The sequence below is a fragment of the Echiichthys vipera genome (assembly GCF_963691815.1).
Source record: "Echiichthys vipera genome assembly, chromosome: 1".
Classification (NCBI taxonomy): Eukaryota; Metazoa; Chordata; class Actinopteri; order Perciformes; family Trachinidae; genus Echiichthys; species Echiichthys vipera.
In genome coordinates, this window is record NC_139826.1 from 27,449,899 (window position 1) to 27,476,657 (window position 26,759).

Genomic DNA, 26,759 nt, shown 5'->3' on the forward strand with positions numbered 1-26,759 from the left:
TTAAATTGAAATCTTCAGGGGAACTCTTTCCTGGTTGGTTTTGCTTGGCTGTTTTGGGTTCTGGTAGGACAGTCTCACAAACACAACAATGAGGATAGTTCCTGGAATTAAAAACAAAACAGCAAAAACACTGAGATATTCAACAACATGGCTATATTATGCCTTATTCATCTGTTAGTATCACAAAACCTTGAAAAGCTCTCAGTTGCACACATGTTTATATGTTATAGTGGCAGTAAAACTGTTTTTTTTCCGCCACTCTGCTTACCTATGACTGCAAAGGTGCCGAGCAGAATCCCCACTGCAGACTGAATTGTTGGCATGCCCTGCAACTGCTTGACAGCCATTTTGCAGTTCCCTCTGACATTGCAGGGACACACTGTCACTAAGAGGATAGGGAAAAAGTGAAAACAACAACAACTCACAGATCAGGGCTTTTTTTTAACATCAGACACCAGAGCAGTTCTGACAAAACAGGAAATACCACTCATTGAAAGAATTTCTGTTATTTTTGGAGGTAATGTTCAGTGCCAAGATTCTTCAAGGCAATTTAAGTTATATACACAACAAAAACAACGCTCAAGGTATAATAAATGGAAGATTTATTTGAGAATCCAGAAAATAATTCATATACACACAGTTGCAGTTGACTGGTGAAAGAACAAATGCCGTATTTATGACTATATTTGGCATGTATGAAAACTGAATTCAACATAAAAAGGAGAAAACACCTACAAATCTATTATTCCCTTAACAATATAGTTTATAACCTGTGTATGAGAAGTTAGGTGTCGTTTCTAGTTACTTACTACATAAGAAGTAATGTGTCATAAACTTAAGAGAGCTGTATAATCACAAGCCTGGAAAAATCATTGCATTGCATCATTATTAAACAAGAACAGTGCGAGGACAAGCTGGCGCACACACAGGGGTTGTTTTCTATTGATTGTTCCTACACTCTTTTCCCATATTACCCCTGTGGTTGCTTTATTTTATCAGCAAGAGAGTCGGCATTACCTGGCAGGTTTATGAATGTGCTTCTGGGAGGAGAGCTGCTGTCAGAGATGGTGAAAGGCACCGTGTAGACCTCAGGTGCCAGGTACGGGATGTTTAGGGACAGGTTGGTGTGAGTATCTGAAAGACGAAACACACAAATTTAACATAAAAATGTACAATTTTCAGACAAAAGCCTTTTCTAATCTTTCTTCGATTGACAAGGTAAAAGTTGCCATTGTTACCAAGACATTTTTTTGTATTACATTTTGATAACATTAACTTATTATCAAAGCTCAATGTGACTGGCAACTTGGCAGCACCCTGTTCCAGATTCACAACTGCTGTCTGTTGTTCTTTTGATGACGTTAGAGAAAAGTGTGCTTCCTGTGCAGCATTATAATTGAGTAACAGTCGGGTACATCACAGATCAATTCTCAAAGGTGTTAAATTAAGCTAAATTACATTACATTTAACTTAGCTGACTCTTTTATCAGAGGTGACTTCCAATAAGTGCATTCAACCATGAGGATACAAACCCAGAATAAAGCCAAAATGTGCTATATATAAGTATATATATATATATTTGCAACACTGGTACACATGTCAATGATGTATGCCTTTATAATATTTCACAATTTTATACTAGCAAAGAAATAAAAAAAATTAAAAAAAACCCATGCACACAGCTGCACAACACACAGAATGAGACGGACTAATGGAGCTGTGCATGGAGTGGTCTGGAGTGTGTGACTATTTATCTTATCTCTGTAAATCAGTCAAAAATACATGCCTGGTTGAATGACGTATTAGCCCTGTCTCGTGAAGAGAACTGTTTTATCAAGCTGTTTGAACCCTTATCTGAGGGTCTTAAACTCAGAGCTTGCACTTCACCATCATTCCCCTTCATGTTCCATTTGTCAGGGAAACACAAGCTGTGCAGGCTGTTAATTCACCCTCTATCTGCACTGTTTCACCTCTGATGTGACATTTTAGCAGGTCGGTGACCACCTACCTGCTCAGCACTATTTAGAATAACTGCGATACCATAATGCACTTTTTACATTACAATCCTATTAAATATGTTACATAAAGAATAGATGAGTCACAGTTCTCTCCGTACTTCTATGAACAACCATTAAGAGCGGACATAAGTGGAATAGTGCCTCATTAACTGAATTTCTACTCTGAATATAACTACATATTGTATATTTGATATTCTCTGAAAGACAAGCGATAATTGGCCATGACACACACACACACACACACACACACACACACACACACACACACACACACACACACACACACACACACACACACACACACACACACACACACACACACACACACACACACACACACACGTGTTGGGGTTATATCACAAAAAACATTCAACTCTACAGGAGACCTTATAGTGCCACAAGTACACATTTTATTGGTACGACCATTACTGGCTGTGATCAGGTGCAAAGCATCCTGGGAGATTCCTCTTTTAGCCTCCATTAGCTGGCAGGAACCCAGCAGTGACGCCAAAGAAATTACACAGAAGATATAATTACAGCTTGGCTCAATCAATACCATCAGGAACAGGGGAGTGAAAGAGGGAGATAAAAAAAAAACTGAGAGGGAAGTGGTTGAGCTGTTTGAATGATTTAATGACAGACGTCATGGCAGCAAATAGTGTGTATTAAATGAGCCTCACACTAGCAGTTTACAACAAAAAAAGGATAATTACATTACGCCTCCCTTCCCAGATAGGACTGACAAAATTATGCAGGAAGAAAATAGAACAGGGCAATTTGCACATCTTTAGGGACAAGTCACTCTTGGACCCATAGATGGCATATCACCTATTTTATTTCATGCAAGTCAAAGTAACTCAAAACAGTTAGCATGTATTTAAAAAGCCATTTTTCAGTAATGACCTTGTGGCTAGATGACATCAACCTGTCTTCCCCAATAAATAAACTTCCATACTCTCTACATTACGCAACAGCGGGCTGAGTCTTACCATTAATAGGTGTTAGCTTCCAGTTACGTCGGACTGTGGCGTCACTGCGCAGGGAGAAGTTGAGTCGTCCTCCATGCTGTGGCCCATCGCTGTCCCGTGAGGCCAGCACCAGAGCTTGGTCCTCCCAGCGAGGCGTACACAGGTACTTCCAGGAATAGTCTCCAACCAGCACAGGGCTGTTGTCATTGACATCCAGGATTTGGACTGTCACCAAGGTGGACGCAGATAAGGAAGAGTTTCCTAAGAGGAAGACAAGAAATCTAAATGTTGTCATTTGATACACCAGCTCAGCACATTCTTCACCTTCTTTGCTGGTTATTTGGGGTTTCTGCTCTCTCGCACTCTGTACACTGATTTTTTCTGATCTCACTCTTCTCCAACCTTGTTTCTCCTTCTGTATTCTTAAGACTTTCTGTTTGGCTGTTTATATGTGCATGTGTGCATTTTTCTTTTTGGTGTTTTGTAAATTATAAGCTGGATGTGCAAAGCAATCAAAAAGATTTGGAGTTATATAAAGGTTATTCAATGGTAGGAAAAAAATCGGGACCATGGATTTGTCTCATTTAAGATAATATTTATAAAATCCACAAAAATTGTATTGATTTGAAATTTTAAACCTTAAATAAAATGTCGCTTAAATAATAGTTATTAAAGTTATTAAAGGTCCACTTGTATGCTCATTTTCAGGTTCACACAGTATTTTGGGGTTCTAAAAGAACATGTGTACATAGTTATTTTAAAAAAAAAACTCCCAAAAAAGCCCAGTATTCTCGGATTGGTCACCATTTCACTGTCTTTCACATCTGCGCTCATGGCGTCTCTGCACCATCATTGCAGCTGGAAAATGACTGTTACGGCACTATAGTAGCACTTTCTACTTATATCACAATCGTACAAAAGTCCTGACAGCTCATTTAAAGTCACCGTTTCTGAAAACAAGCTGTGTTCATTTCTGTGGCTTGAGAGTTTTGATACTTTCACAGCATTTATAGAGCACCTCGATCTACATTATAACAAAAAAAGACATGGAAATCTCACTTTTTACACTTTTTAATTAATCAAATAGTTGTTTTTATAACGATGAAGATGACCTTACGTCCATCCACTGCAATGACCTCCATGGTGTACGTGCTGTTCTCCTCTCTGTCCAAGGCCTGCACTGTCTTCAGTTCACCAGAATACTTCCCTATTGAAAAGTATTTCTTGGTGTCCCCTTGAAGAGAGTATCTGCACAAAAAACACATGCAACTCTGTAGAATTAGATCTGTGGAAGCAGATCATTTTTCCTACAGCAGTCGTCGATTATGAGGCTTACCTGATTGGGTGAGAGTCGGGGTCGTAACCTCGGATGGTGGCGATAACCCGTCCGGGTTCCTCCCCCTCTCTGACAGTCACCTCATAATGGCTTTGAGACAGGATTGGACCTTCATTCACATCGTCAACATAGATGGAAACGGTTGCCGTGGATGCAGGTCCGTATCGGCCACGGACCAGTGCCACTGGGTTCTGAGCACTGAGCACGAGGATGTACTCACTCTCACGCTCAAAGTCTAAGACCTGTGAAAACATGGGTACACACAAGGGAAACAGGGAGAGGTGTGTAGTGGATATCAAAGAAGATGGGTGTAGTCTGAGCAAGGGCGCCAGATGTGGGGTACGAAGTGGGGAAGGGGTGAGATACTGTTCCACTATGCTACGTGGGAAATTAGACAGTCCTTTTTTTTTTATAAATTATTAATGCATCACCTAATGAAATAAATGTAAGGTTACTAGTTGAATTTCTTTGGATTCAGTTACATTTTATAAGCATTCTGTCAAAGGCTCACACCCAAAGCAAAAACAGCATGTCCTCTTTGCCAGAAGAAGAAGGACACAGAGCAGTCCCTTGTGTCCAATCCCCTTATCTCAATTCCAAGGAAACTGGATTTACTGGCAGTGTTTTGCTGTATTTCCAATATGAGCCAGACACTGGTCACAGGGAGATGAGATAATTGATTCACTGTGTCACAAATGAAACTTTCCATGATGATGCACTCAGAGCAACCCCTACTCTATGTAACAGTGAAATAAATACCACTGCATGAGCTCGACACATCAAAAGAAATTTGATGGACAAATATAAAATTACATTAACATCCTAGGGTATTCAATATATCAATTATTAAGTGTAAAAGAGTGTAAAAATAAACAAATAAACAGATAAATGTATCCATAAATCTTAACAACTAGAGGCAAAAATCCAACAGAAGGAATCATATTATTTTATCGGTAAGGCATTTGATACTTCTGAATCATGCCCTGAAGCTTGTATTTGCTGTCAGGTTTAACCTTTAAAGGTTTTCTGTCAGCCCATGAAAGAAGACATTATTAAACCAGTGTTGCTTGACATCACGCTGCCTAGGCAGGAGTACGTCTCTGTTGCCAGGGAGCAGAAACGCAGACCTTGGAGGGTGCACGAGTACTGCCGTTGACTGGAAATGACGCATCAAACTGCTCAGTGTACCAGAACATGTGCATGGACTCTCTCAGGGCTATAGTCAGTCTTCACATGATGACACTATTTTTAATGAATTCTTCTTTTACCCTCAAATATGAATCAGATATCAGTGAACCGCTGTTATCAACCTTGCCCCACCCTCACTCGTTATACTCAACATTATAAAAACCCTCAAAATCAGGGTCAATCTAATATACATAATTATTTTTTTCTTACGAGTATTAATATGATATGGATCTATTTGTACTGTTTATTATAAAATAGACAGAATAGCTACTAGTGGGAAACAGAAACGAGCTGCACACAAAACAGCTGCTTTTTACACATCCAGCCATTATAAATGCAGCTATTCGGTTATTATGTTAGGTTGAAGCATACAACAAATGTATTTGTAATAAACATCCCATTTATTGATTTGATTAAGTTACTCCATTATTCCTGCTAACATCATTCTTTTTTCTTACATTACTAGATTTGCACTTGATGACTCACACCTGTAGTTAGTAACTGATGAATATGTATTGGGGATTTGCTGAAAACTGTAAATTTAGTCCTTAATGGTAAATATTACATGTTCATGGTTAATTGAACTGCAACAACAAGCTCCAATTCTCTTAAACATCAAACAATGTTTCATATCCTTTTTCTCTTTAACAAAATGGTTTTGTATTTGATGTAATATCTAACATTTCCTGTTCTTCTCATCCTGATTAGATTCCCCTCACTTCCCCTGGTTCATCATACATTTACCTCAATCGGCAGCCTCTAGCCTGTGTGGTAAACTTCCATTAGTGTCTGCTCACACACTCACAATCTAATTATTCACTTGGGCTGTGGACAGTGTGTAATTTCTAATAATGAAATGTGTCAGCCTTCTGGCACTGACCTCACACTGTAACACGATGAATTAGAGGATTTGACCAAGTGAATTTTAATCCACTGGGCCGGGGTTTTATGCTTTTTTTTCTTTTTTAAAGTAAGCTAAATAAACAACAGAACCTGTTGATACAAAGTTAGTTAAAGTGATATCTCACAAGGTCAATACAAGAGCTTTAATAACAGCTGCTTAAAGAGAAAGGAATGTAATCTTTGTAATATAATTTCTAAAAACCAGAAGCCCTCGTGTGGTAATCCGACATAACACGAGATCCATTTTTAGCTTTTAGACATCTCCTGCTTCGTCTCAGTGGAGCATGTGCAGCTCACAGTTCAATCACATTCGTCAACTCCCACAGAGAGGTTGAAAATAATAGACTGTCTCCTGTCTGGCCCACTTACAGAGACCATCAGACACACATATAGACACACACTTGTTCCCTCATGCATCCCTAAAATGTCCAGCTGGAATATACAGGGCAGAGGAAGGGTGATTTGCCCCCGGGGACCGGAGTGATTACTGGGCTCAAACATCTTATTGTCATCTGGACTCGTTTTTTATATTTGAGGCATGTCAGACTGAAGTATTATATATATATATATATATATATATATATATATATATATATATATATATATATATATATATATTATAATATTCTTTTTCAACCTTTCTGTCGGTGCCTCACATGTACACACTGTGACATTAAAACCATGCCAAAAATTACTTGAGTTAAATGTGACTGCTATTTCGACATGGCCAGCTCCTGAATGATCTCTAAGGACTGCACAGACAACATGGATGGACACAAGCCATCATGCCAAAATTATCCTTGGCATAAATATTTGTACTCCTGAGAGGATCAATTAGTTTGTACTCCCTCATACCCGAAACAGGATAATTAAAACAATTAGCATACCAATTTAATTTGGTCCTGACAGGAGTTATGCGTGGAAAGTAATCAATAAGGAAAAAGTGTGTGTGCAGAGGTCACAGCACAGTTGTTTACCTTTGAAAGGATGAGTGAGACCTCATTGGTCTGCTTGTCCGTCACTAATGTAAAGACCTCCTCCTCGTTTCCAGATTCTAAACGATAGTCCACCTGCCAGCTGTCTCCACCTCGAACATCTGCATCCCCTGCCAGCACAGCTGTTACAGTGGTGCCCACTGGAGCGTCCTCTGGAATGTGAAAGGGCCCGTACTGATAGGAAGGAGACAAGAAACCATTCATTTGAGACTCTTCTATGTAAAATGGAATTAAGAGCAAGTTAAAACCCAAAGAGAGAAGAAACAAATACCTGGTTAAAAAAATGGAACATTTCAATATCAGGTCAATAAAGGAAATCGCAAACTTGTATTAGTATTCATAATGCCTCTGATCTTTGCTTTACTCATTTACGTCACTCATTCTCATTATAAAACATGACTTGACTTTGAATTAAACGCTACATTTAACATTACATAATACAATAAAATATGTATATCAATAACAGGCTAATGTGTCAAAGAACTGTTGATGATTTTGTGATGCTGTGGTTTCCAATGAAAGTCACAGCTCACACAGTCCACTTTTCAATATACTGACTCTTGACTCGTGACAGTATGTGCATACATGTGAGTATATGTTTGTTCCCTCTTGCCCTCCCGGTGTTAGCTAACCTTTATTCACACACCTCTGTGTGTTTAGACAGCCTTTTAATCTGCCACTCTCAGATGTCCTCTAGTGAAGCAGCCATGCCTCTGATCTGGCTGCCCCATCACCAGGGTCGCTGAACTCACCCCTGTCACCACTCCCCTCCTTCACATCGCCATGGAAAAAGCTGCACTTCTCAGGCGTGACCTTCTCAAGAGCATTTTCCACCTCTGTGCTCGTGTGTGTGTGTGTGTTTGTGTGTGTGGTGGCATTGTTTGTAACAGCTTGAAAATGAGCATTAAAGCAATGTTAGAAAGACACAAGGTTGATATCCTACAGTTTTCAATTGGATGGAGCAAAGACATGAACAATACCATGACGGCAGATGTTCTGCCAAAGATATTTTCTTTTATCAAGTCTGTATACAATACTGTGCCCTGCTATTGGTCTGGATATTCATGCAAAACCTCTACTGACAATTTTCCACTGTTAAATTTAAAAATAAAATGTTCCTTCACAGCTCATAATGTCTTTCGGTGTCACTGCAGTCTGACAGAGAGAACAGCAAGAGACTGGTTCCCAGTTATCACAGCATGATGGCTCTCCCACGTAACTCCCAACCCTCCCCTTTTCTCTCCTCTGTTATGCCGCACATGTGGGTGAAAATTGAGGGGATTCTCTGTAACTGCCTATCTTTAGAACATTTTCCTTTCATACCAGCATTTTTGTCAAAATTAGAGAAACCACTGTTCCATTTCATGCTGGGCCTGCGACTGAAGCATTAATGATCAACTGGATCACTTGGCGGAGTTCCCAAAGAGGTTTTATTATTGTGACTAAATCAAATGTAAATGAGGATGTACAATTGCTGAACCTTTTTTTAATGATGCATTAGTGTATCTGGGGCCTTAAGGGGAATTTCGGTATTGTTCAACCTGTCACTCATGTATATAATATAAGTTAAAATATAAAAATTCCCCCCATACAATTGTCATGAACAGAGAAATTAGCTATTGAGACCAGAACCGTTTTTGTACCAGGCTCTAAACATGTTTATTTATGATGTAAAGTTGAGCATTTCAACATTAGCGTCTATGATTCGTTTTTGGAGCCTCAAGTGGCCATTTGAGGGACTGCAGTAACTGGCGTTGGCGTCCCTCTGTCATTCCCTATCTCTCTCTTTCCCCTTATTTCCTTTTTGTCTCTACTTTTAGTTTTCTAATCAAGGGGAATTGTTGTGTTGTTTTATACAGTCTACACAAGTCCTCATCTAAAAGCAAACAAGGGATCCTGGGACATTGTCCGCCTAATGCTTCTGTAGCTTTTTATTTTTATTTTTCCGCTGTTAGTCAGCATTGGAATCTATTGCAATTAACATGAAAACACTCTATGACCACCAAAAAATATATTTTATAGCCACCTTTCGAGCAGAAAGTGTATCTTAAATATTAAAATTAATTTAGCTTAGCTTTAAACAAATACGCTGCTAAAATAAAGAACCAACTGATGCAGACATTTCTGTGACATTATAATAGCTATGGCGATGTTAATTCTTACATAATTTCTAACATGTTAATGGCACTGATCATTGTGTAGTCATGATGTAGATTTGACTGAGTGGAAACAAGTCTCCAAAGAAAGCTTTATCAGATTAACCTCTAAGAACACATTCAACTTTGAGTACAGAGCACTGAATAAAACTCCTCCAATAACATGGTGCCATCGCTATAAGCCTGAGATTAGAGGGCATATCTAGTTCCCGGCCAGGAAAATTAGATCAGTGACCTGCAGAGCGGATTCACAGTCCGCAGTTCAATAGCCACTTATGATGGCCTGTGATGTTTGGCCTGCCTTTTATCAAAAAGTGTTGTTTATTATGTCCTGAGCAGAGCATTGCATCAGAAGTGTGTGTTTGAACACTCTTGTACCTCATGTTGAGAGAAGACCGGTGGGTTGTTGTTCTCATCCTGCACCGTCACAACCACAGTGCACGAACTGTTAAGACCTGCCAGGGACATTATCACAGCTTCTGTTAGTGACTCAGGGTCAGCCCATCACACAAATGAAATATGCTGTAGGAACAGCGAGTACCTCATCTTGCCTCCATCACCACCTGATGCATGAGTCATATCGATGACATCATTGGTCACCCCATGTTAGGTCACTCCCTGGTAGAGTAACTGCTTTATAATTGTTTTTTTTTTTTGCTGCTTTATTTCCTATCTCTCCTCTTAATTGGCAGCTTAAACGTAATGCCCTAACATCAGCTCGCAGCCTGATTGTCAATTTAATTTAAACTGACACTAAGGGACACTGTGAACGGCCATGTAGTCCACGACATTACCAGTTAAATAACAGGGATGGTGATTGGAAACCTGGCCATGTAAAGAATATTTTAGGGATGCACTAATTTTATACTGGAGTACCTAATTTAGCTTTCCAAAAGTGAGCCAGTAGAACCAAACACAGCCACTATAGCTGTCTACAGTGTGTGTCTATATTTCTATATTGGAGGAAGAAGGAAAAATAATTAGGTATACATACAGTTTCAACCTGTGTTTGTATACAAATAGATCCTCTGACTGAACCATTTTCTCTTATATTTTAAATAATCTAATTGTTATTTTATAAATCTGTCATAGATTTGTATGATGGTAAACTAGTTATCAAAATAACAATAAAGAAATTCACATTACTTTTCCGGATATGAAGTACAGATATCCCGTGATCTGTTATCGAATTATGATATTTCTATTATTTTTATACATTTATTAGGTCTTGTGTGTTTTTCTATATGCTATGTATTTCTGTTAAAAAGTCCCATGACTTTTACTTCCTAGAAATCAATAAAAACAATACTATGAAAAGAACAATGAAAAAATAACCTTTATCTCTAGTTTTCTATTCCTCACAACATAAATGGTATATACAGGTACTGTATCACTGGGTCCGCATAAGTGGGCAAAGCAAGTTGGACATGCAGGTCCTTGAGTGTGATGCAAGTCGCAGGTCAAGCGCAGATAGGAGTTAAAAAATGCATGTTTTACATATTCTTCCATTTTACTTAAAGGTACCGCCTACTTGCCAATTGGCATCACATTTTACACAGAGGGTCTGTTTACAATGTGAAACAAGTGTTGTTAATCAGACTGACTATTGCATAGATAAACATCACTTACTGTTTTAACTGCAATCTACAGGAAGTTCATTGGACTACTGTATCACAATTATTTTGAGAACTGTTGCTCAGAGAGTCCAAAGATTGTGTGAAAAGTTGCGTGCTCATTAGACTCTCGGCTTAGCAGGAATTTAAAAAAGTAGGTTTCAAATAATTTGTGATTTTGTGAAAAAAAAAGTTTTGGGGGAAATTGGCATGGCCTATATCATGAAATTCAGTCAAGTTGAAAAAAAGAAAGTGACAGTTAAAATGGCATATATGTCTTTATGTGAGACTAAGTAAGGTTGCAAAAGAAAAAATCATGAGGAAAACTATATTTTGTGTCAATCCAAGGTCACCTTTGGCATCCTCCGCAGTGATGGTGAGGGTGTATTGAGGTGCCGTGCCCTCCATGCTGTCGGCTTGGACAGAGATGACCCCTGAGTCACGGTCCACTCTGAAGAGGGCACGGGGACTCTCTGGAATTTGTCCTACTAAACGGTAGAAGATCCGCACGTTGTCTGTCTTGGGATCGTCATTATCGGCTGCCTGCACCGTAAGGATTGCTGTCCCTGTGGAAATACAGACCAGTACAGAAAAGTAAATGCAGGCTCTCCAGATAGATATTAACATAATGTTTTGTTAAAAAAAAAAAAAAAAAAAAATATATATATATATATATATATATATATACATATATATATAATCTAATTTCTGTTTTTCTTAGAAACTCAGAATCTGAATCTAAATAGCAAAATGACACTGATCAACCCTCAACACATCACATTACTTCAATCTGACTGGAGAGACAGGATTCTTATATGGAGAAGAGCTTGTTTAAGCAGGAGTTTAGTCCCCCCTGCAATACACAGTTTGCCTTGTTGACACTGTTGTGAGTTGAGATAATGCATTCATGTAGATTTTGTGTACTTTTTATACCTGTATGTGGTTATGTGCATAACTACTGTATATGTTGCTCTGCTTGCATCTCTATGTTTATGTGTACGGGCTATGAAAACAAATATCCATCTGGGACAATAAATCTAAATCTAAACACTTCAGACAGCTCCTCAGCGTTTTAGTAACGCAGCCAAAGAACCTAGACTGTCTCTCTGCATTACGTCACAGTCATAAAGCACACTAAATGGAAATAAGAGGGAGGATATAACAATAGCTTTCTCATTTAATCCTCACTCAGTAATTCCATTTAGATCAACAGATTGTCCAGTCTAATTCATTTCCCAGAATCAAGCGTTTTAAAGCATCAACAAAAAAGCTTTCATGCCGGGACCTAATATGTCACAACACACCATGTGCTTTTTATGAGCGAGGGTGCTTTCCCCTGTGTCCTGGCAAAAATCCCAATCTGCTTTCAGAAAATGCATCTGGCACTCTCAGCTCTTTCATCACTGCAGTGTCCCTTCCAGCCAGTGTTTCCTCTACCTTGTTGTAAAACAAGATTCCCATTGTAGAAGAAATGTGATTATTCATCGGTCACATTGTGTTGTTTTATGATGATCCCTAATTAGAAATTGAAAAAACTGTATTGCAACTTAGTTGAGTATTTTGCACATATACAGTTGATTATTTTTAAGTGGTAACATTGTTTCCCAAATATTATTTAAAACTGTTAAAATAATTTTTTTAAAAAGCTGTCAGTTACCTCGAGCAGCCAGTTCCTTGACCACAGTATGGTACTGTGCCTGTGGAAAGGTGGGCCTGTTATCATTGGCATCGCCCACCATCACCCTCAGCTCCACAGGCTTGGCAATCTCTCTGCCATCTGGACGCTCAACCACAATGCTGATCTGGAACTGACAAAGCAAAAAGAAAAACAATATAAACCAGCCCAGCAGTAGACTGTTACCAGTGCAGGGGGCACCCCTACCCTCTGCATGATGGGATAGGATCCTGCATTAGGGGTAAACTGGTAAACAATATAGATGGATTGAAGTGAGAGACAACCTGCTTGAATAGGCATCTCTACGTTCATCATTCTTCACCTCTGGCAGGTGGAGACACAATGCTTACAATGTGAAAAGGCTCCATCAGCACCATCACTCACGAAGGATACAGACTGATTGATGGAGCAATATTCAGGCATGGGATTTGGAGTGAGGGTATCCATCACAACATTTCTATTACTAGGGGTAGCACCTTTCTATTAAATGGTCACTACAGAAGACATATATTGCAATATGCTATAAGCATGTGTTTAAACACTAATAACATCCACTAATGGAGCTCAGCATCTCTGTGTTCACTTCTGAGTGAGCTATGCAAAGCTCAAGAGAAAATGCAGACAAATGGTGAATTTTATCCACAAACCACAAATAAAGGTCTAAAGATTTTAGTTTTATAGTCTTTGTCAGCACATGATTATTTTTTTGGCCAAAGGCAGAATAGGTTCCAGGAACACACAGCACCTGTGCTTTTCCCGTTTTGGATGTTTGCTTAATTACCTCTGTTAGCTTGAAATATAGACTGCGCTCAGTACTCAGCTTTTTTGCAATAACGTGTACCAGGGTCTCTTTAATTAAAAGATCAGTACGCTGTAAGTAATATGAGGAAAGAGCATTAAAATAGGATTCTTGTCCAATAAAATCTGTCACTTTGTATTGTTCGTCTTCAGCATTTTGTAAATCACTGATTAACTTCCAGTCATCAGCAGAAAATAATTAAATAATAATTAATGATGAATGAAAAGTCTGGACATTCTGTCAAATACCTAGAACGTAGGAAAGACGAAGAACATTTTAAAGTTTCAATGGTGTTTCTAAGTGAACGTATGAATGAGCAGTTAGCAGCTGAATATGTATGAAAATGAATGTATTTTTGGGAGATTTGAACACTCCATCCTTTCAGCATTCACACCAATTATAAGACAACCACACTCCTTTATTGCTGCATGTGAAATAAACACGGTGTAACAAAGTTCAACCATAGAATTAAATCTGCTTCTGCCTGTTTGAAAGAAACAGTGTTGCACCTGCAGACCTGATGTTTTGACGCTTTAGGTGCTGGCGATGTTTATGTTTAGCTTGCAGTTATACAGACCTGGTCTTGTGTCTCCCTGTCCAGCGGGGCGTTGAGGTAAATTACTCCTTCTCGACTGATAGTGAAGAGCATCTCTGGAAACTCCCCCTCCAGACTGTACTCTGCCTGACTTCCACTCCATTTGACCTATACACACAACACACACACACACACACACACACACACACACACACACACACACACACACACACACACACACACACACACACACACACACACACACACACACACACACACACACACACACACACACATGTTGGGGTTATATCACACAAACCATGCAACTCTACAGCAGACATTATAATGCCACAAGTACACATTTTATTGGTACGGCCATTACTGGCTGTGATCAGGTGCAAAGCATCCTGGGAGATTCCTCTTTTAGCCTCCATTAGCTGCCAGGAACCCAGCAGTGACGCCAAATTACAAAAATAATTACAAAATGATAATATATATAAACATGGCAAACATGTATATGCCTTCCCTTGTCTACCGTATTTCACAATAAAATGTCTTATGTGTTTCCTACCTGGCTGAAACAGCAAATGTATCATGCAGTATGAATGTAGAAAGCTATTCAGCAGGGCCTGCATGATGTATAAGTACAAAGCTAAGTTACATTTGTTTACATGATAAGGAGTTGACAAAATGCACTGACAATGATTTGGAACAGAGAGCACGGACAAAACTAACTGCAGGCTGAAGGGGATTTTCCACTCTGCTTTACAGCCCTGTGACAGAGGGCTGTGAGCAGGGCTGAAAGAGTCCTAGTAGCCATCAAACAGCACCCAAGAAGGAGAGGAGCCCAGTCACAGCACAGCTGATGCACACTGTGCATGTGTATCTCCTCAACTCACTGTCACACACTCCTCCCTTGTTTTGGAGATGACTGCCCAAACACTATGCTTCTGTATATACAAAGCTGCTTCACACAGCTGGCTGCCTCTCGGTGTTCTGCTGTGTTTTCTAGACCTCAGAACTTTAAAGAGATATGTTTAAAGAGCTGATTAATGATCACCAGCTGCTCTATATATAAGTACGATACAAAACTTCTATGAGGTCATCTGTTTTGCCTCCTAGCAGAGCACGTTCTGTCTCCCCCGATAGCTTGTGTTTGAGCTGCGTCAAGAGGGCCTCATGTCTGCGTGTGCTTTTTTCCAAGACACTGTGAACTGGAGAGTAATCAGCTGCTAAATTTACAATAAAGGATACAATGCACGGGATAACACACAAATCAGGAAATACTAAAATATCACAGCTGGAATAATTTGTCAATTAATCAAAATAATAATAATGATTTCAGTCCATTTTCAAGGAAAGGTGTAAAATATTTGCTTAGTTGCATATTCTCAAATGTGAGGATTTGCTGCATTTGTCATCAATAATAGTAAAATACAATATATTTGGGGTTTGGAGGATAAGTTGGACAAAACAAGCAATTTAAATATGCTATATGATTAATAATAGATTAAGTGAGAAAATAATATGCAGATTAATCAACAATGAAAAGAAACCCTATAAAATATAGATACAATATCAAATTAATACTGACATGGTAAATACTAGATATATTGGAGTAGGCAGAGGAACTTTAATTGCTTGTCAGATCACCAGTATCCAAATCTAGCAATAACAGTTGATGTTGGCTGTTGACTTCAGGGGGTGACAGATACGACTACAGTGTGTATTTTGTCTGGAGCACAAAACAAAAGTATTAATGAGCTAAGAATTAAGGGAGAGTTGTTATTGCAATAACAGGCCAACGATAAACATGTTTTTTTTGGCCTCTTGGGGCAGTGGTCGAGCCAAAAAGTTTTCATTGGGGAGGCCAGGTTGAGTACCAATGCTCAGTTTAAAGTGGCACAGAAACGAATAGAAGTGGGCATGTCTGTAAAGGGGAGACTCATGGATCAAGGGACCCCTTTGAAAACGGCAATGGCAGTTTTAATTTTGCCAAACTTTTACCAAACTTTGGAGCGTTAGCCCCCTTGGCATGGTTGGTACCAATGGATTCCTTAGATTGTCTAGTTTCACGTGCCAGTGTATTCACTTTACCTTTAAAAAACTGAACCTGCTTGGCATGATGTTATCACCATCATGTCCACATCCAGCAGATACAGAGCACCATTAGCATTTACTGTGATCTGTTGTTCACATTCACATTATAGCAGCTTTCCTGATGACAAATTTTCGCTGAAGCACCACATTGATACAAGTATCCTTTTCCATATTGAACACTGATTATGGGGCCATGACGAAGGTCTAGTGGGGCTCAAACTAATTCTGCAACGAATAATCAGATTTTATTTGACTGTGAAAACTGCCAATCCAATACAGTTAAGAGCCTTGACTCATTCATTCACAGGCTCTGAGGCCTCTCTTCCACTCCAAAGTCTCAATAGATTGCATTACTTAGTTCAAGTAGTTCTACTGATTGCATTACATAATAAAAGTTTTGGGCAGGCAATCAGAAACATACAATAGATAACAGATTGAAATTAACCTCCCTTGCCCCAATGACGCAAAAGGACGGATAACATATGCCTGAATTTCATATTTCAAATTACAGCCAGAACATGTTTTGATCTCATTGGAGTATCGGACAAATTGATCACAACAACAATCTCCACTTAGTTTTACACCGAGAAAGATGATTGTAGAAATGCAAGTACGCTGGGCAGCAGATGTCAAAAAATGTCACACTACGGACAATGTCAGCCGAAGAAAAGATACACGTTTGTCCCAGATGAGTGGATGTGAACATGACTGCTGCGTTTATCTGAGACAGCAGAGGAGGTGAGATCCATAGAGTGGGCCCTTGAACAGGACACTATCTGTATGTGTCATAACAGCGGATAGTCCCACCACCTACTGAGCACAGCGGTACAATCACTCAGCGTGGGAGAAATGAGGCTTCCCCAAAGTAAACATCCAGGTTAAACGAATCCAGTTTTTAGAGATGATTCAGATTCGGGATGTAACTAAGTGGGTTTTATGTGCATGGTTTAGTGATGCAACAACTGAGGCTTCATAGCTCACTCTTTTGACACATTTTTTTTTTTTTTTTTTAGAAATGAACTAAAGCAGAGAAACTGAGGAAATCTGTTCAGTGACATATTTTCACATAGCCTCATTTACATAAAGGCACTGATGCTATTTGATAGTTAATTTATTATTGCCATATCAAAAATCACCAAGCTGTGTGCTATAAAAGCTTTGGCTTTTAGGTAATGAACCTAAAGGGCAAAAATATTTTATTGTAGATTGAACTGGCCGTTGAAAACCATGGGAAAAAAAGAAAATCAAATGTGCCTACACTTGTGAATCCACACGTTTTCAGTGGGTGGAAGGGGCTGTTAGAACAGGAGAGATGAGAGGCTGAGGGCGAGTGAGGGGGAGGTGGGAGAAAACATGAGGAGGGGGAGGTACTGTGATGCACCTACTGGCCACGACGGCTCTCAGAACCTGTACAATGCATTTAATTCACATTCAGCTCTACAAGCCTTTGTTTCCACAGTTCTCAATAGTGAATGAATACAGTTCATTTTTTTCTCGTGCAGGCGTACATTTGTAAAAAATGTACTCACAAAGGGTAAGGTTTTTTTTTTCCATGTGTTAAAAAACCTCTGAGGGCTTTTGAGTTATTTATAGACTTGTAGCTGATGGCTAATATTTTAACAATCAAAAGGTTACATATGACCAGGGACAAACACAGTGTTAGGAGAACCTCAGGGAAACCTTGAACTGAATTGAATTCACATTACGGTACTGCAATAATGTAGAAAAGATATGTTCATTTTTTTAAATAAAACAGTGCCTCTCCACCAGAACTCAGGTGATATTATAAGGTGACACTTTTTCAGTCCAAAGTGAAATAAGGACTTACTCTTTATGCTTACAGTTTGTTTTTCGGGGGAGAGAATAATCCATTTTGTTATTTGAAGACAGGATTTCCCTCTTTAGACCTGAAAATGTGCCTGTATTCTCATAAAATCACCATAGGTACTTTTTCGTTTTATTCAGTTCAAATTTCTGATTTCAACCAACTTTATTGGCATGTGGGACTGCACCTACAAATCATTTCCATCATCAAATGATCTGGGGAATTATTTTATTTATATATTTTTTTTTCCTCCAACACCCTTTGCACTCTGCACTATTCCACTATTGTCATAATGTTTACAATGTCATTGCTCACATTTATATCTGTACATAGTAGTCAAATGTTTGTTTACATTCATTTTGTTATCTTTGTTTTTAGCCGTATGTCTATTCATCTGTATGTACCGTATATTGAGAGCGACAAAAAGCTGGAGTCAAATTCCTTGTATGTGTTCACACTTACTTGGCCATTAGAACTGATTCCAATTCAGATTACTTTGCCAAAGCAGAGTTTAGATATTAAGTAGACAAATTCCCCCCAAAATTAAAACAATAAATAACCACTGTATTGAGAAGGTCAGATGTTTCTCTATATTACATAAAAAAATTAAATATCTATACTGACCTGTACAATATGAATAAAATAACAAGCTGTATCGACTTTTGTTTTAGGGTGGACTTTGCCTTTAAGTTGTTGGTTTGTATAGTACCCCTGAGAGTGACGAAGGTGGTGGCTGTTTGGTTGGTTGGTTGGTTGGTGGGTTGGTGGGTGGGAGAGTGAGTGATTATGGGAGTTAAAGTGACTCAGTCAGGAGGTAGCCTGAAAGGATCCATGGCATTTGAACAGCATCAATAATTCAGTATTTGGTCACTTAGCAGGACCCAAGAGCCACTAAAAACAGCAACTGGGAATATGATGCCACTTTACTCAGTCCAGGCTATTGACTGAGTTTGTTTTATAGTAATATGATATAACACTTGGAACTGCATAAACAATAAAGCCAGCACTTACCTCCAAGTTGTTTGCGTGATTTATGGTAAATAACTAATAGTGGTTTTAATGGAGATGGGTATAGACATTGTACAAGTGGTGGATTTGTGTTTCACAGTGAACATGTTGATCAAACCTCACCTGTGAGATGGGGATGGGGTAGGGGCCTGGGAGGTTCTCCTGAAGTCGTACAGGGTCGGGCGATGCCCAGGTGTTTCCAGTCACTTCGACAGTAACGATGCCAGTAGTGAAGAAAGCGTTTGCCTTCCCAGCCATGTCCTTCACCATCACTGAGAGCTTGTAACGGCCACACATCTCTGGGTCCAGAGTAGAGGCTCCTGGTGGTCACAGTGGAATAGATGATATGAGAATATCTTATCTCAAAATTATCAGTTTTATTACTAATTTAACCTTTTTTACAAATACATATATTGTGTAGTGTATAATGTGATGACAGTGCAACGTATATGAAGAACCAAAGGGAAATAACACATTTAAAGAGATGCAAAAAAAAAAGAATATAGACTAACACCATAAAATTATGTGATGGTTTATGAAACACAAATATATAACAGATCGTGTTTTCCCTTCGATTACTGAGACATTATACACACTGCCTGCTAAATTTAACGTGTCCATTAGTGCTCTTTTCATCACTTAATTTCCAATTTCCTGCTAAAATGAAAAAGAAATGTCAGAACAACCCACTGTGAAGGTAACCATAACAATCAGTTATGACTTGGCCTAAAAATAAAGTAGAAAATCAAGGAGGTAATTTTCGATTTTCACTGCTGATGCTCTGCGGGAACCATCAGCAGCAGTGTGGACCGGAAAGGACCAGCAAGCGTGAAAGTCATCCAGCTCCTGCCAAGCTGTAACAAAGGGCAATACTACAGAAATAGCACCAGCAAACAGGACTTTACAGCATATAGAGTAATTTACTGTACGTATTAGTATGTATGTTTGCATAAAAGAAGTATAATTGACCATAACTGCATTACTTTAGTACACACCTTATTACATTATTTGTATTTTATTTCAGATATAACATGCAGTTTGCAGACTGAATGTCTTGGACCCTTACAACATAAATTGTATCTCATGTTTGGTTTTTATAGGATATATCAGTGGATATTTTCTTTTTCATTAATTAAAGTTTTCTCACATTTTTGATCATATTTCTCTGCAATAAGCAGAACAAACAAGTATTAGACCTTTTAAGGAGAGGGTTCCCATCTCTTCTTAGCTTCACATTAAAAAAAACTTAATTTAAGCCAGAGCTTGTTTCCAAATTAGCATTCCATTTAATTTTAGTGCCAGATCAATGCTGGATTTATGAGACGGATGCCAGTACCGATATTTTAGATTTTTAGAAAATCTGATAAAAATATATCAGCTGATGTTTCTTTTTTTATATATAAACACAGCAGTTTTATTAATAACCCTAACACTTGATTTTCAAAGAAATTGAGGGGCTGAGAACCAGAGAGATGACTTCTGAGGAAAATGAGTTCTATCAAATTAAAGCTCTTGGTGAGCTCTTTCTTCTGTCATAAGGGTACATGTGAATCCTAACCCATCTAGAGTTATTAACATACACCATATATGATTATTAATCAAAAAACAAAAGACACACTGAACACACTATTTGGGGCAAAAAGAGCATAAGTTATCCTAAGAAGATAGAAAAATCTATTTTCAAATAAATAAAATATATTGTTTAATAAGTATGGTATATTGTCACCCATATGTTTAGGAAGTTTTAATATTGAATATTGAGTCAGGAGGGTGTTCTCACCCAACACAAGTACTGAGCAGGTTATTTTACATTTGAAAAATAACTTTTTCAGCGCAATGCAGGGCAGTTGCTAGGAATTCTGGGCCCCCTGAAAGAATATCGGTGTGGGCCCCTCTACCCTATTCCTTGCCACCTTCAATTGTATTGTTTTTCAGTGTTCTGCTGTGGGGTCAAACTCAGATGAAGCAGGCACTGCTGATTCTGGAGCAGCAGAGGATAGAGGTTTATTGTTAAATTATATATATTGTATACAATAATGGTGGGCGTCAGTAGCTCAGTCCGTTGGGACTTGGCTCGGGAACCAGAAGGTGACTGGTTCAAGTCCTGATATGGATAAAATATTTTTAAACCATTCAAAAGTCAGTGTAAACTGTCCAAAACTCTGAATAGTCTTTTTTTTACTTTGTTGTTGTCAAAAAAACAGAACAACAACGACAAATCTTTGAACAATTAACTCTTTTTGTATTTAGACTATTCAAATGTCCCACTAATGACACATTTTACAAGACCACATTGAACACATCATGAAAACGTAACTGACCTTCGTCAGATGCTCATAATTACTGAGTAGAAATTGAATGGGTCATAATACAATTGAATGCAGCCTCTGAATGGGCGCTTACTGGAGCACTGTCCGACAGTGTTATGTGCGAAACACACAGTCACGGTGGTAGCCCCTAAATTAGTAACGTTCAGTTATAGCTACTCTAGGAACCGTCGCTCTACAATGACCTGGCGATTTTTTTTTAATGAACTGGCGACCTGTCCAGAGCGGGGCCCGATGACAGCTAGCGTAGGCTCCAGCCTGCGCCCCGTCAAAGGTAATATTACAGACATTAAATGAATGAACAAGCAGGCTAATTGTTTAAGCCGCCCTCGGCAGTTTACTCTCACCATTCTTAAAAAAAAAGGTTTTGATGTCTTGGGCCCCTGCTCTGCTGTTCCTACACCTGACCTCTTTCTCAACTCTTTTCTGGTGTCCAGACTTGTGTTTTTTGGGGGGCATACTGACTCTGCTGCAGTTAGCTTCTCTACCGGCTAGCACTTAATTCCGATGAGGAAGAACCCCGGGAAGAAAGAGCCGCGGTGTGGACCAAACCATTTTCTAAGAAGGGGCCAGGGGGGTTATTGAATAGAATAAACATATATATAGAGTATTGTACAACTTGTGGCTTTGTTTTAATTCGGATTCATTCGTATGAATATATATTAGTTCAGTGCATAATCATTTTGTCATAGAGGCTACTGGAGCAGTGTGTGGGCCCTGGCTGGCTGTGGGCCCTTAGAATTGTCATCACCTTTCCCCCCTATACGACGGCGCTGGCGCAATGTCAACACTTCTTGCACATTTCTGTCCTGAAAATTTGTTTTACATATTCATCCCTGATGCTGATACGTATCTGCAAAATATTTTTGGCAATGCTGGTAGAAACTAATGGTTCCACAACTAAGTGGCTTGTTCAAGCATTGCTAACATGCAATAAAAAGCATTTTTGAGTGTATGAATAGAAGAAGCCTTTGAAGTTGCTGGGAAATAACCCTAAACTGGACCACACTGTGACTCCTGGTATCCATGCATTGCGAGCTCCCTGATACTCAACAGTCATTAAATGGGACTGACCTTCCTCTGTGAGGGAAACCTCTCCAGTGATGGAATTGATGAAGAACATTTGGCTGGAGGGAATCCTGGGTGTCTGTTCCATGAGGCTAAACCGCAGCTCAGCGTGGGCAGTGTTGCGGTCATCACGATCCAGCGCCTCCACCTGCATGAATGGGATCCCTGAGAGACACAGGTGGTGCAGGGTCAAAATTATCACCTTGTGTACCACAAGCGTCTCTCTGCACCACAAACTCAAAACACATTAAAATGGGTTCTACCAATCAGGAGGCACAAAACCAATGAAATACAAGCATACAAGCTACAAAATGCCTGATTTGGACACAAGACAGCAGTCATTATTAAATGGTTTCAGGAATTGTAATATGAACCCTTGTGCATATACCCTCATATTTTTTAAGGGATAAGTAGCACATAAAAGCATGATAAACGTTTATTTGTTTACAGTTCAATTAGCAACTTGAGACAGGATAATGGATTTGGGGTAGAGATTCATATGCAAATATCTTTATAGAGATATTTGCATATGAATGCAGGTAAATAATAACAAAAAGCAAATAAAAAACTAAATTGTCATTAGACAATAGCAGATGGGTTGAGTGATTGCATGGCGGCTGATGCCTCCACTGTTTACCTGCATGCAACCAAAGCATTCTCAAACATGATTGGTCAATACTACTCATACTAAAAATGGAAACAAGACAGATGGCTACATATTCTACATTCATATGCAGAATCTGTTTATAGAGATTATGGTACTGTATCTAAGCCGATGTGATTGCTACAGCTTGTGACAGTTTGCAGTAAAGTCTTTTTTTAGTGAAAACCAAATTTAACTGTTCAAGTATGTCACATCATTCACTCTTTTCACACTGAGGTTAAGGGTATATTGCAGTTTCCAGGCTTACATTAAACATGGTTGAGGCAAAACTTAATGAGGTTTTGAATTCCATGCAGCACGACTGAAAAACGTGATCGAGACTGAAAAAGATTGTGCAACACGGTGAAATCAGATCCCAAGGTTCTCGTACCTTTGAGAAGCCCGAGCTGCACGCTGCCTCTCTTGCTCTCTTCAATAAAAGTGGGAACATTGTCATTCTTGTCGATGACACACACTTCGACAGTGAAGGTCTGACGGTGCTCTGGTGTTCTAAAGGACACCTGCATTACACACACACACACACACACACACACACACACACACACACACACACACACACACACACACACACACACACACACACACACACACACACACACACACACAAACACACACACAATGTAGGTATATATACAGCACACGACACTCTCTGGTGTCGACATGCAGCCTCCCCATGAGGATCTAAAGATGCATTTTAAATAATTATTTTGCAACAACTATTCATTAGCTAAGACATGTATAGATAATAGCCATCACTACTGTGATATGATATGCCACAATATTGTATACTACCTGCAGAGAGTAAGACGGCTGTTTCTCTCTGTCCAGTGGTTTTAGAGCATACAGAAACTGAGCATCGACTCCAAATATCCCCTCATCATCCCCAGTTACCACCAGGTCACTGTAATTACCTGGCAGGCTATGAAGCTGTGCAGCATACAATAAAAAACAAACAAAAAAACATCAGTTTGTGTTTCTGTTTAAAAGAGAGGCATATGCACAAAAAATAAAGCGTAGGAGGAGCAGTCCTGCAGCCACCAGTGACCAATTTGAACAGCATGTACAATTGAGATTTGCAAAAGAATACTAAAAACTAAAAAGGGATAGATTTATTATGGTTTTCTGGGGAAAAGTCTCATGAAAAATGAAACTCATTCTATGTAATGAAATAAATACTAAGATATACACGTGTACAGCACCCATAGTGGCTGCAGCTGATCCCCACCTGTGCCACATGCCTTAAATGATAGGTCTGGTCGTAAAAGTATTGTTATGTGTTGCCAAAGCTCAGCACAGCCTGTTCCTTTTGGGCCACACGCTATTGTTTTGTAATTTATTCATTGATAAAATTATTAAAAAACACATCAGTGAGTCACACTATTGTGTTGGGTGACATGTTCCGTAATTACAATTAACATGTCTTTTGAGTCAGTTCCACATACACCATCCTGCTTCTTTAAATACTCCCTAGCACGCTAAATGTGTATTAATCCACTGCTGAAAATAGTTACCAACAAATACATTATTTACCTCTGTTTGAATAACGGTTAAAAACTACAGTGCCCCTTCGTTTGAGGGAATTACTGAGCTGTTTATATATTAAACTAGATTGTTTTAAAGGTCTATGGGCCACAGATGGGGTAAGGAGGCAGCAAAATATGAAGAGATGGACCAACACATTATTGGTTTTAGTCTTTAAGTCTCTTGGACTTGGGCAATCCAAAAAGAAATACAGAACAATTTTTCTTCAAAAAATGTTTTGCCAGCATCCTGCCATTAAACTTGTCTGATGACCAAATTATTGCTACATTGATCAATAGAACTCTCTACTACTTTGAAGGCTTTACCTAGATACGCAAGCACAAGGTCCTGATGTTTTGAATTTCCTAAATAAAGGTCCAAGCCCAAATGTATGAGGATCCAAAAATATTAATCTAGCCAATTAAGAAGGTTTACTGGATTGATCATTCGAGAATTTCAAATATGAGAACTTAGTGTAGCCCACTCTGATGAACAAACTATTATGAAGAGTTTTTACCATGATCTAACCTGGAGCAATTATGTCCTTTCCATTTATAACACAAAGTGGGCTTATTATCCGCCTCCTCCATTCTGGCCATTAACATGCTATTTAAAGAGTGTTAATGACACTCCGACAGCTCGACATAAAGACTTAAATTACGACTATGTTTCATATAACGTCACAATAGAACCAGTCAACGTGCCAGATACTCATGCTGCTGCACAAGCAAGAGAATGTCTGAGTGACGTATGAAAAAAACACCCCGCCTGCCACACAGCTGGACTGAATGCAGAGGCTGGGTCATTGTGAACACTCCAATTGTAGTCTGGTGATGACGGCAGCATGTTCATACATCTCCAGCCTTAAGTGCACACAGGAGAGAATAAAAGAGACTGACGCAATTCATGTTCTGCCTATATATCAATAATGGTCTTTTTTAGCACCTTCCTCACAACTAAAAGATGAACAGCTTGAAAAGGCTGGCAGGAGATCAATTTATTAACCTACTTTTAGTGTTGAGAACAGTGGACTTTGCATTAAATCTAGGTGAATATTGAAAGATAACTCTAATAAGCAGGGTTCTAGACCAGTTGTTGATGCCTGTTTTTCCTCAAGGCGTAGAGCTACAGTTAACCTGCATTTCAAAATGTATTCTTGAATTTGAGATCTGAGAATAAAAACATTTTTGCTGATATTCAATGTAAATGTAAATTCACACGCCATTCACCACAGTTATTGTTGGAAAGATTGGGGAACGTTTAAGAATTAAACATTGAGTTTCTTATCAGAAGTCTATGAGCATAAGAAGAAACCTTCATTAGGTAATTTCAAGTAAATTCAAATGTCTTACCTTGGCGAGATACCATGGGAAAATACCATCATAGTTTTCAGGGACACCGATTTTAACATTTGCCCCAGAGCATGGTGCCACTGTGTAAAGGATCACCAACTGCGGAAAAAGATAAGCATGTCTTAAAGACATTGTTCATGCAGTAACTTGCTCATGGAAATGAACAAAGGATTATATTAAAGAGTAATTTAAAATGAAACAGCATCTTACTATGAGAGCTATGATGAGCATTGTCGTATCTCCTCTGTCAGCCGTGAGCCCCTGTGAATGTGCCATGTTCACAGTGTTTCAAACCACATGGCCTCAGCCCGACAATCAACACAATTTCTGTCTCGTTACTGATTCACCACCATGGTTGTCTTTTATACACAAAGAGTTCACAGTTTTTTACATGTACGTCAGCCTGAATTTAAATGCATAACCGCTCACAACACCGTTTAAAGTAACATCTTCGCCCCCAATATTGCTTCTACTATAGTAGCACAGAAAACCAATAAAGTCATGTTTGATTTGGAGAAAAAAAATTAAATTGGCTGCAAAAGATTGTGTAAGTTCAGTGAATATCTTTTATATATATTTGTTTTTTTTAGCAATACCAAATCACAGATAATGGTGCAGTGTACAAGTAACTGCAATGTCCTATATACTTCAGTAACTCCAATCCAAGCCTCTAAAGTATAACAACACTCTGGATATACTGTAGCTCAA

The 26,759-nt window shown here is 38.9% G+C and overlaps 1 protein-coding gene across 1 annotated transcript; it reads right to left on the reverse strand.

Moving 5' to 3' along the window:
- Window positions 1-26,327, reverse strand: cdh16 (cadherin 16, KSP-cadherin; the record flags this gene model as incomplete). The annotated part of the gene is made up of 17 exons (XM_083920386.1): window positions 1-101; window positions 269-385; window positions 1,018-1,134; window positions 3,008-3,247; window positions 4,104-4,234; window positions 4,323-4,564; window positions 7,391-7,582; window positions 9,943-10,019; window positions 11,531-11,743; window positions 12,835-12,985; window positions 14,229-14,354; window positions 19,243-19,439; window positions 22,521-22,679; window positions 23,549-23,678; window positions 23,971-24,105; window positions 26,052-26,150; window positions 26,262-26,327. The coding sequence occupies 17 exons, from the start codon at window positions 26,325-26,327 to the stop codon at window positions 1-3; spliced, it is 2,493 nt and encodes an 830-aa protein (XP_083776512.1).
- Window positions 26,328-26,759: the final 432 nt, after the last annotated feature.